Consider the following 12,685-nt stretch of genomic DNA (forward strand, 5'->3'; position numbering starts at 1 on the left):
TGTGTTATGTGCACATTATGCTTCTCTTTTCTACATCCGTGTTTTATTACTGCTCTCTTCCTCTCATTTGACACGCCTCCCTCCTGCTCTTCTCTAAAAATTCCCGATCTGCTGAGCAGTCTGGAGGCGGGAGGCGTACACTAAACATATAACCATGAAAACACTGATATCTTTCATTCTACCAGCATTTTTAGGTGCCAAGTAAGTACTGCTGTGTTTCATTTCTCATCGAGGGAGAAGAAAAACCAAAGAAAAATAGAGTATCGCTATTTACCGTCAACTAACAGAGTTCTGTCATGTTCTCATGACAAAGTGCCAAACTGGCCTCAGTCGTGATTTTCTTTCTTCCATCTTCTCTCTTTTTGTTGTTTTGTTTGAAGCATTTGTTTAATTGTTGTTTTTTATTGTGTGGAAAGAATTTTTCTGAAAATATAGATATAGAGAAATGATATTATATATAGTTCTATATAAAATGTGTACAAAGGAGAAAGTATATAAAAGGGTTTTCTCAGTGGGGGATCTATGCATGAATTATTTTTAAAGACGCGGGGAAAAGGACACTGTACCTGTCGATGCACGTTTCCCAAAATCTAAACGAGTCATATCGCTCCATGTTTGCTACTTTTGGTTTTTGGTTTTCTCCCGCAGAGTAAGAGCATCGCAGGAGCATCGCAGGAGCATCGCAGGAGCATCGCAGGAGCATCGCAGGAGCATCGCAGGAGCTCCTGAAGTCAAACGACGCCTCCCAGCACTCATTTATTAAAACGGAGTCGATGCCAAAAGTCTTAAACGTTAGAATCAAAGCAACAGCTGTGAACTCAGTCATGGTGTCATGTGCAGCCTCCGTCTTACTGTCACTACTTTTTCATTTTAGGGTACGTGAGGTAAAGCGTCCGTCGATGTAGCTTGATTGTACAAAATTATTTTTCTACGTTATTAACAAAACAGAGCAGAGACTGATGCTGCTCCTGTCTGACCCCCTTATGTCTGCCACATGTGTATTCTGACTTCATATCATCACTGCTCCCTCCCTCCTCCTCTCTCCATCCTACACCGCCTTTGTTATTTAACACCGACCCCCCCCCAAACTGATAATCAGACAAATTCCCAAACAGCTGACTTCACTGTGTCGACACCGTTCCTGACTATTTCTGACCTCAGCTCAGCTCTGCTATTATCCTCACATTAAGGGTTCGTTCACCTGCCTGCAGATGATCTGTGAGCTCGTCGGTTGTAAATTAAACTCTAAGCACACTGAGGGTAACCGGGAGGCGTTCAGGGCCTGCAGTGCAGAGCTGCAACATGAAAAAAAAGGATGGGGGCTCAGATCTCCTGAACAGGGTGGAAACAACACGGTGGGTTTGTGCTGTTTGTGATTCCTGCTCCGTCACTCTGGTGGAGACCACTGCAGCTCAGCAGCGCTCCCTGCTGATCCTCTGATGAAGATGTCAACAGTATGTAAACTGAGCTGATGTGCTGCTGTGTGACCCCATAAAGACTTCCCTAAACCTGCTGGTCTGGAAGTCCAGCAGTTCATCTAAACAAAAGGCACTTAGCCTAAATCAGATATAGATACATTTATCCTAAATGAACAGAGGGAGTGACTTTAAGTCTGATTTCAGACTATGTCAGTATTAGTTAAGCCAAGAGTCGGGCAAAAGCTTTATGACCCGGAAAGTTCTAATTCCCACAACATATTGTTGGATTAGTAAGCAAAACTTTTCTGTGATGAAGATTTTTGGGGTTGTTGTTTTAGTGATGGGTTCATTCTGTCAGTTAGCTTTGGCTTGTTTTCTTATTTCAATAGAGGGAGTTTTACTAAACATGGACATGTCGAGGAGCGGCTCATTATTTCTGTAACAGTGCACTTAGAGAAAACTGTCAGGTGTCGCCCCCTTTGGTGATGATGTTTTGTGCTCTGATGAGCTAATAATCAGCTCTCTTTTCCTCCTTCTTTGTTCTAAGCAGGCCTGCAAGATTGAATTAACAGCGCTGTAAAACATTGTTGTGAGAGCAAATATAAGGTGAGCTTTTCCAGATTACAATGGGCTGAGGAAAAGGTCACCTGTGGGAACCTGCCAGTTCCTGTCTAAAGGATTGCAGCGAGTCAATCCATTCCAAGATCATAAAGAACTCTTTTTCTAAAAACAAAAGAAAGAACAAATAAATGAGCTCATATTGATGAGGGTGGAGACTCTGATGCTTTGTGCGTGAGGCTCCACTATCAGCAAGATCTAGTGTGAATGTGTGTGCATGATGTGTGTGACTGGACTGTGACTGGACTGACCATGTGGACTAAAGTGTTGACTGAGTTTACACTGAGACAAAGACTGGACCAACGTTAGGATGAGTAGATGCTGACAAACAATTCACGACGCCGGTAAGAAAAGGGTGGATGCTTTGCTTTGCTTTTGGCAGGAGCAGGAGCACAAGAGAGAGAGAGGGAGACCGAAAGGTATCGATTTGTCACATGGCATCGGTTTGTCACATGGCATCGGTTTGTCACATGGCATCGATTTGTCACATAGCATCGGTTTGTCACATAGCATCGATTTGTCACATAGCATCGGTTTGTCACATAGCATCGATTTGTCACATGGCATCGATTTGTCACATAGCATCGATTTGTCACATGGCATCGGTTTGTCACATAGCATCGATTTGTCACATGGCATCGGTTTGTCACATGGCATCGGTATGTTAGGTTTTGGGATGAGAACGTGTTGGATGGTTACCTGTCTTGTTCTGGTGGAGGTCTCTTCCCATAAGAAGACTGATGACTTTTTCATTAACACTGAAGTGTTTCTTTCTTCTCTCTCCCCTCAGATGACTTCACACTATAACCAAGGACACCTCATAGGGGATCATCTGATTGTGGCTTCTCTAATAATCGTTCTAATAGTAATATTGTTCACTGTTATGTTACAGAGTGAAGTGAGATTAGTGCTGTAAAACTTCCATAACACTGAACAGATGCCACCACAGATATGTTGAAATCTCAGTCAAAACTAGCAAAAACAAATGAAATCCATGAATCAGAAATGCTGATTGTTGAACAGATAGTTCAGTCTGTACATGAGGAGGATCCACTTTAGACTAAACTACATACAGAAACACAGGAACCAGGGCACAGTGTAAATCCAGGACCTCTGTGTGCAACAGCTGACCTGTATGAACACAAAACACTGATTGAAGTCCACGTTGATGCTTTCTGTCTGTTTAACTTTTACATTTGAAGCAACACATTTTACTTCAAACACACAGATCAGGTAGAAAACTGTGGATTAGAAAACAAATTGATCAAGAAGGTCCTGAAGCAAGAAGTTCATCATTGCATAGAGTAAGAAAAAGGACATGAATCATCCCACGGGTCTGTGCAGTCGTTATATTATCATCACCTAAATCATGTCTGCATACTGTGTGTGTGTGTGTGTGTGTCTGTGTGTGTGTGTGTGTGTGTGTGTGTGTTGCTTTTTTAAATCTTCTACTTAGAGTTCAAACTTGGATAGTGATAAAAACATTGCACTGCTTCATTTAATATTTCATTGAACACATCTGTGATTGAATTTGAATCTTAAATGTTTTGATTTCAAAGATGTGGTTCTGATATGAAGGAACAGGAAGTAAATTGTTGCCATGGATACAGTGAGACAGACGCCTCAGACCCTTATTTTTTATTTCTTTGACTTTTTATTTTATTGATTCATTTCTTTATTTTTACATTTTAAAAAGTGTATTTGTCTGAATGAACTAATCCCCATTTCCCATGCTTTGTATCACTGGTCATACTGGGAACAGCCATAGAAAATGTTTGCAAAGAAGAAATCTTAAACATGAGCAGATTCTCAGGCGATTTCTGTTTCCTAACCATTGTTTCAGTAACACGTCCCATCACTACATGTGTGTTAAAGATTTCTTTGGGATCAAAATCATCCACTGACAGTTATCAGTACAAACAGGATGCAAAAATCCAAAGTTCAGACTTCAGAGTTACTAAAACAGAGATCTGAGGAAAACTGGTTCTTCACACGACGTTTCATGTGTGAACAGTAGAGGTGGTTTCATTTTCACATGTAGGTGTTGCAGTGAGGATTGCAGGGAGACATTTGCTGAATAGCTGCAGCTCTGCTCCTGTAGACTGCCTCTGAATGTGTGTGTGGTGATAAAGTCACTTTAATTAAATGTCACCTGTCAGGGAAAACTTTGTGTTGACTGAAGAAAGTTCACTTCTCTTTCATTGCAGCTCCACTCTTATTTTTGATGCACTCATTTGTTTCATAAATGATTTCAATGATTTTGCCACAGCTCTGCATTGTCAGGTCGGAGCATGTGTGCTTTTGATGAAATGCTGATATGATGACGCTTGATTGGGGAAAGATTTCCACAGGTGGTGTTGTTGGTCTCCTTCTTCCAGTTTTCTTGTTGCTGCCTCTCTCCTCGCCTCAGTTGCTGCAGCTGTATCATGTATGTTGTTATGTTACATACAAAGAGGAATTTGTGACATTAAAGAGTAAAGATTCTTCTAATTGTTTTCATCTCATCTCCTACTGCTTTAGTCTGCGTGGACAATATATGAGTAAATCATTACCAAGCCAGATTATATTTGGAATATTTCAAACAGAGGACATTACAGTGAAATCTGCTTTCAATGTGACATTTACTTTGATCCTTTAAGACACAGTTTATACATCAGACAAGCTGTTTGCAGAGCGATTAAATGTTTGATATTGTTGTTAAAGTTGTACAGATGAGCGTTAATCACCAACAGCTTCATTCATGTGGATGAACTGGACGGTTCCAGGGAAACTATCAGGATCACACGCCTCCAGTGGTCACTGTGAGTAACTACAACTCTGCACATACAATAATTAAGATGAAGAAATGTTTTTATTGTAGAAAGATGAACCAAATGTAGTTTGACTCTCTGACAAACGATGGCAAGATAAAAGTAGTTTGTTAAAAAAGACACAAAAATGGTAACAATGCAAACAAATACAAACAACAGCATATCCTGATATGAGGCTCACAGATCAGGATCAGTACAATACGTAGCAACCGACATTGATGTTGCCATGGTGACCGCTGCTATATATAGTGTTTCTGTTACCTCACTTGTCTTAAACATCAACGCTGGCTGTTTTTCATTTTACTAATGAGTCCACTCTCTTCCCTCACTTTCGTCTCTTCCTCGTGTTTGAGCTCCTCTCAGAGAGGATTTAAGAAAGAGCTTTGATGATGGCTGTAGCTCAGGAGACAGAGCAAGGCATCTAATGATCAGAAGGTTGGTGGTTCAATCCCTGACTGCTCCAGCTGGCACACAAAGTATCCTTGAGCAAGACACTAACCCTCTCCGATGCATCCATCAGAGTATGAACGTGTTAAACAAGAATCAGTCCATTCACCATGGAAATATCAAAGTAGAAAGTGATGGCAGTTATGATTGGCTGCACAGCTGGATCACATGACCAGGTGAGTGGTACAAATAACAGGAAGCTTCTCTTGTGGCTTTAATAATCATTTGAATTGATAACTTGTGATTTACAGACTGTTCTTTATCTTTTCATTGTCGTCTGAAACACAGAAAAATATCAATGTTGGAAAATATGACATTTATATCTAGTTTCTACAGGATGGTTTAATTCTCCAAAGGCCACCACAGACATGACAAAGTTATTTCATCATTATAATGCACAAAAACAAAAAGCAGGATGAGCCCTGCTGCTCACCAAACTTGTGTTGAATAATAATTTGTGAATCATTTAGTTTAAAACATCAACTGACTGAATCCATGAATCTCATCATGTGTTTCTGAGTGAAAGACACAGACATGAACAGACTGAACTGTTTCTCTAACAGGTAAGACTAACTACAAAGAGTCAATTCATACCTAAGTGTGCCAAAAAAGTCTGAAATACCCTTCATGAAACCAGTCGATGGATCCCAGAACCCAAATCCAGGATAAAGAGGTTCAGTGAATGTGGTGTGGAAGGTGTGGAGGTGGATCAGAGAGTCAGAGGAGACTCTGTAGAAGGACAGAGTGCCAGCAGGACAGTCCACACACACTGCTACTCTGTTAGAGACAGAGGAGGAGGAGGAGGAGGAGGAGGAGATGGGTGTTTCTCTGTTATTGTGCCACACAGAGGAATAATGATCAGAGCAGCAAAGACTCCAGGACTGATCATTTCCACCAAACACACACTCATCACTCCTTCCTTTCCTTTTGATTCCTCTGTAACTCACTGATATCCGAGCCCTCCTCGTCCACTCGACCTCCCAGTAACAGCGACCAGTCAGACCATCTCTACACAGCAGCTGTTCACAAACATCAAATCTGTCTGGATGATCAGGATGTGACTGAAGCTCCTCCACATGTGTCACCTTCCTGTTGTTGTCAGACAGTTGGAGCTTTGTGTTCACTGTGTTTGTGTCGATTGTGAGTTGACAGGAATCTAAGTTCAAAATACTTATTAAATACATACATCATTGATTTAATGCCAAATAATTTCATTTCCAACATTTACAATAAATTAATTAAAAATTTAATGATTTTTAAATAAATGTAATTAATCAATTAATAACACATTTAATTAATTATTTAAGAATCTATTTATTTAATTCATTTGGGCCCTTCTAGCCCTGCAGCTGTGCATGTGCTCACATATCCACTGGTATGTGTCCTACAGGTATTCTCACAGCAGTGCTGCTGAACATTAAATGACCAGCAGATGTCAGTTCTTCATAATAAGCAGTTAAACTTTGTGTGATCTGCCTTTGGGTGAAGCAACAAAGCCGGAAAAATTGGACACATTCACAGAGCTTTACCACACCATCACTAGACAACAATGGAATTATTTTAACTAAAAACAAATAATCAGAAAGTCTTCTGCCTGGTCTCGTACCTCTGTGTTTCTGTAACATGAATAATGAGCTGAAATTCTCCTCACGACACCACCGATCAGCTCGAAGGGCCCTCGAGTTTACCTGCATGCATCCTGTTCACCTGTCAGCTGTTTAACACCTGCTGCTTATTCAGGAAACACGCCCACATTACCTGGTGACAGTCACAGTTTAATGCGGGCCGCTGTTTGTCAATATAAAATAGTTTAGTTCCAATATTGTGCACATAATTTGCAAATGCACCATATTTTACAGACCATCAGGCTCACTGGATTATAAGGCGCATTAAGCGAAACAAAAATGTCGCATGAGTCAAACTTTACTCAGCTCATTCTTCTTGCTTCCTCCACTTCCGTACCATTGATTCATTCATGTTTAATTCTCTCACAGCTGCTTTATTCCCATGTTGGGAAGGGCGATGGACACTAAGATAACTACAGAATACTTTATAAGTGAACCTGATGCTTTAATCAGGATTTGGGCTATTTGCATTTAAATTAAATCAGTAATATAGTTCTGCCACTTATCTGCTCTAATGACTGGAAATCTGATATCCAGTCACCAGCACAGCTCACTCACTTACAGTCACTGACTTCACTGTTTTTGCTCCTGAGCAAATCAGTTTGTTTTAGATTAAAGTTGTTTCATAACTGCATCATTTTACTGAAGTTTAATGTGTCAGCGGAGCACATGTGGAACTGAACCATTCGCTTGTCTTAATTATCTGATGCTTATATGTGTTACACTTTTTTAATCTTTAATTTTAAATTGAAACTAACATTTAAAAACATTTGGTACAATGTGGAAAGAGGAAGAGTATTTCCAGCAGGAGCAGAAACGTCTGACTCAGCATGACGATGCTGTTGGTGGATACTGAAGAGCTCAGCCTGTCAAGACAGGATTAGGTTATCGTTTTCAAAAATGTTTATTCAATTATATTCTGAGGCCAGTTATCTGGTATAATCTTTGGAAGTCTATTAAAATAAAAATGAAATCAGATGTGTGGTCTTTTGGTTGTTTTTGTTTTGTTCAATAAGCAGATGTTGGTGTTTCAGCAATGCAGTAACTTAAGTTTAAAAGGCTTGTTAGAACCTATGAAACACATCATACAGACTTGTGGACATTAGAAGACGACTAATAATCATCATGAATAAGACTAAAGGCAGGAAGGTGTCCTTTATAACTAATAATATTAATAACTAATAATATTAATATCATAGTCTGTCTGCAGCTGAGACAATACAAACTCAAACTGTGGGGAGAAGATTATATCACTTCAGTTTAAATTGACCTTAAGTGCCACATTTTCACAGACTTCTTTATTTACAGCATTTTTTACGTGCTGTATAGATTATACAGTTAGGTCCATAAATATCTGGACAGAGAGAACTTAGTTTCTGATTTTGGTTCTGTACATACACTAAAATCAATTTTAAATGCAACAACTCAGATGTGTTTGAAGTGCAGACTTTCAGCTTTAATTCAGGGGGTTGAACAAAGAGATGCAGAAGAATGTGAGGAACTAAAGCATGTTTAACACAATCCCTTCATTTCAGGGGAAATGTAGAGGAAAAATTAGAAAAATTAAATAACTTAATTAAATTAATTAAATCATAAGATTGTCAGCTGATAACCAGCTTCATGCGACCGCTTATCCTGGTCCCAGTGTTAGTGTCAGTGAATCCAGTTAACAGAAAGATATCCTGGATATACTCGACTGACTTTTTAGACTCAAGATTAATAATCATAATAAAAATTATAGTCTAACATCCAGAAATCTGTACGATGTGTTTCATTATGTCTAACAAGCCTTGTACAGTTAAAGCTAACAGTTACTACATGCATCAGTACATTTCTATATTTTTATATCTATAAAAAGAAATCTGACACTTGCCAGACTTTATCAAAGGTGTGAGCATCACAGCAGATGCCTTTGTGTCAAAGTAGCTGAGGATCAAACAGAAAAACATGAAGGTTTTCCTGGCCTGGGATTTTATACAAATATTCTGCAGTACATCAAAAACAAAAGAAAACCATTAATGAACATATGAACATTACCTGATGCTGCTGACGTGAAGCAGAGCAAAGTTACAGAGGTTTGATTACAGACACAGCTGAGCATTTTGCAATTTTGCATCATTTTAAAAAGTTTAAATTTGTTCAGTATTGAACGGCAGAAACGAGGCTTTGTTTTCAGAAGTAAGTAAAAGAAAAAAAAACAGCGGCCGACAGGCTGTAAGAACGGTAGACTTGTGCGTAACAAGCAAGCGAATAATGCAGAAAACAGGAAACTGTTCTTGAAGTACAGAGAGAGAGAGAGAGAGAGCTGTGCATGAAGTGTGATTTTATCCTGGTGGCAGCAAAACAATCAGAGGGAATTCATGACGATGTTTATGTGAAGCGTAGTTTGGATCTTCTTTTGCTGCTGGTTTACTCAATATTGTTTGGAGAGACATCAAACCTGCAGCTTCAGAATCAGCGCAAAAAGGGCGTAAACACAAAGCGCGGAAACATCAGAATCAGCGAGCTGTCGGCTTTCAGCTCGTGTCCGTGCCGTCAGGTGAGAAAGTCACATCTCACTGATTCTGATGCGTCGGCGGCTCCGCGCTTTGTGTTTACGTCTTTGTGCAGAATCCGTGTTCCTGCTCTCATTTACTGTTTTAGCTGTTTGGTGGTTGTTGAAACTTTGGGAGGTTTAACCTGAGATTCTGGCGTTTTGGCCAAAATAAATTTATATTAAAAATCAATTCAGGATTGTAATGAATCGATATCACGTTATCCAAGCCAGAATCGATTTTAATCGATAAATCGATAATCAAAACCACCCCTGATGCATATACACGGGTCACACTGCTTATTGAAACCCCCCAAACATCAGATCTTAATCAGACAGGTTTTTGTTTTTTGTTTTCAAAGTTTAGACTTTGCTTCTATTGGACTTTTTATCAGTAACACGTGCTTACTTTTTGCAGGAACAGTTGAAACTAACATAAATAAATAACTCCAGAGCTGATAGTCAGCAGGGGGTTTACAAGTTGTGGCCGCGTTGTCGGCGGTATAAGCTCGACCACTTGCAAGGTGAGCTGGCAGACATCACTGAATTCATCAGAGATGATCAGGTTCATTTTGACAAAGTGAGCAGATATTTAACCTCCTAGGACCTGGCGTCCACATATGTGGACATCACAATTTGGGTTGTTTAGACCAAAATACGACATTTTGCTCTACAAGGGCCTGATATCCACTTACGAGGATGTTACACTGCCACTGTGCTATCAAAATTTTAGACAAATATCCTCATATGTGGCTCTCATTTTTCTCAGAAACAAAAATTTGGTAAAAAAAAAAATATCAAAGAGAAACTAAAAATGAATGCCACGGAGGAGTTTGGGTCTTAGGAGGTTAAAGATTGTGCCACTGCATTCTTGTCTAGAAGATATTAAAGTGTATTTGGTGACACACAAAAAAGGGTAAAGTTTAAGTATAGTTTGGGTCCACACATGTCCAAACCCTGGTGTGTAGGCCTACTTAGTTTTGAGAAATTGTCATGGGTCTGGGTGACCCAGGGCCTGTAAGAAGTTATGGACATGTGTGTTTTTGGTGCTGCTGTCTCCTGTTTCCATGTTTGTGTATCTAGGTGTGTGTGTGGGTGTGTCAGCCAGGAGCCTGGCCACACCTGCGGAGGAGAATTACTCACACCTGCAGCTGATCAAGCCTCGTCAGAGGAGCTACTTAGGAGTGTGGTGGAGCTGTCTCTGATGCTGGATCATTGCGTAACTTCACGTTAGTCTCTTGGCGAGTTAGTTAAGGTTAGTCTGCTGCATTGTGGTGTTTTTGACGGCTGCCTCTTTGGCTACGTTCACACTGCAGGTCTTAATGCTCAATTCCGATTTTTTGATCAAATCCGATTTTTTTGTCTCCTCGTTCACACTACAAATAAAATGCGACAGCAAACGCGCTCTAGTGTGAACGCTCAAAGCGGCCCGCATGCGCAAAAGAAGATGTCACACACAACGTGCTCTGTTTAGACCAAGAACAAACAGTATTGTTTGACTGATGGCCCTTAATATAAAGACTTCGGACTTTACGTTTCCCAATTTTTGCTTTAAGTTATTTTGTTATTTACATAATAATGTAAATAACCTAATAATGATCCTTATTGCTGTTTAAGAGAGGAGCGGTGCTTCAAAGGATAGCTGCAGATTTCTGTCAGAATCTGCAGATTATACAGTACAAATAAAATGTTTACGTTGTCTTCCCAACAGTTTCACTGACATCTACACTGGATGGCTAGGAAGCGTTCGCGATGTCTTCTCGGGCGCTGATAATTGGCTTCAGTCTTGTGTCGGTGACGTAAAAGGCGGATTTAATGCGACTTGACCGTTCAAACAGCAGTCGCTTTCTAAAGCATCGGATATGTATCGGATTCAGTACCACATACGAAAGTGACCCAGATCGGATTTGAAAATATCGGATTTGCGCCGTTCACACTGTCATAGCATGATCGGATATGGGTCGCATAGGGTCAAAAAAATCGGATTTGATGCGCTTTCGCCTGCAGTGTGAACGTAGCCTTTGTTATTCCCCAGGAGGAGTGTGGAGACGAGAGGGCAGCGAGCACGGGGTGCTCAGACACTGAGGAGCGGAGACAAAGAACACTAACACTGGCAAGAGGACATGTCAGAGTCGGGAACGCACTGGGGATTTATTGTTGTTTGGATTATTTAGCATCACTGTAAATAAATGCACTGACCTCATCAAAGAGTCCAGCATCGGGGTCCTCCTTCCCCTCATCATAGTCTGCCACGCAGGCCGTGACAGAAAAGCCCACTAAAAGAACGCCCACCAGACCAAAGCAATGGTTTTGACTTGATCAGCATTAACCCCGCCCCCTGACTTTGATGGGTGAAGCTGACAAATAAAATGTATTTATGAACAGCAATGCAGGGCCAGGAGTAGCACCGTGAATTAAATAAATACATCATTAAATAATTCATTAAATGTGTCAGTAAAATAATTAAAATCGAAAACAAACCAATAATTGATTAAATATGTAATTAACTAATTTGAATTGTACATGAACAAATATTGAAAAATTTTAAATGAAATTAATGGATAATCTATTATTAATATATTTATTTAATTGATTATGTACATTTTTTAAATTAATTACTGAAATAGTTAATTCATTAGTGATGTCTTTATTTAATACAACCATATAAATACCATAAAATTGCTAATTTACTCAAAATAAATGTAAGACATCAATATTAAAGGTTAAATTATGATAATGAATACATGCAACTATAACTGATGACATAAAAATGAGGATTTCTTAAGCTGAAGCCAAAGTGCTGACTCATTTGTCATGTTACTCTCAAATGTTTTCCCTAATAACAAGAACATAATTACACTTTAGCCACAAGAGGGCAGCAGCATTAATATAAGTCACATGTATATAAAGGTACAGTGATTATATTACAGTGATTTTGACAAAAACAAAACAGAAGTTGATGGCAGTGTGTTTTTCCATGACAGAATAATTACGCACACCCCACTTTGCAGTTATTTATTGTAAAAAATGTTTGGAATCATGTATGATTTCCGTTCCACTTTGTGTTGGTCTTTCACGTGGAATTCCAATAACACTGATTCATGTTTGTGCTGTAATGTGACAAAATGTGGGAAAGTTCAAGGGGGCCGAATACTTTTGCAAGCCACTGTAAAGTTCACTATCAGTAACATCATAGCACCACCCAGCTGTATAGAAACTCCGTCATGCTAGCTA

General features: G+C 39.6%; 2 protein-coding genes across 3 annotated transcripts in view; both read right to left on the reverse strand.

Annotated features, from left to right (window-relative positions):
* Positions 1 to 12,685, reverse strand: part of LOC146577568 (NLR family CARD domain-containing protein 3-like) — a 94,984-nt gene that overhangs the window by 29,912 nt on the left and 52,387 nt on the right. The gene's annotated exons all lie outside the window — the stretch shown is intronic.
* LOC146577570 (stonustoxin subunit beta-like) lies at positions 5,863 to 6,980 on the reverse strand. Its single transcript, XM_085268391.1, has one exon. The coding sequence runs from the start codon at positions 6,475 to 6,477 to the stop codon at positions 5,863 to 5,865; it is 615 nt and encodes a 204-aa protein (XP_085124517.1). The 5' UTR covers positions 6,478 to 6,980.

Source organism: Mchenga conophoros, linkage group LG3 (genome assembly GCF_057382185.1).
Source record: "Mchenga conophoros isolate Kocher_MC1m ecotype Shallow Benthic linkage group LG3, M_conophoros_male_GT1.1, whole genome shotgun sequence".
Classification (NCBI taxonomy): Eukaryota; Metazoa; Chordata; class Actinopteri; order Cichliformes; family Cichlidae; genus Mchenga; species Mchenga conophoros.

Coding starts and splice junctions, on each gene's coding strand:
- LOC146577570 (XM_085268391.1), bottom strand. CDS start 6,477: ATGTATTTAATAAGTATTTTGAACTTAGATTCCTGTCAACTCACAATC.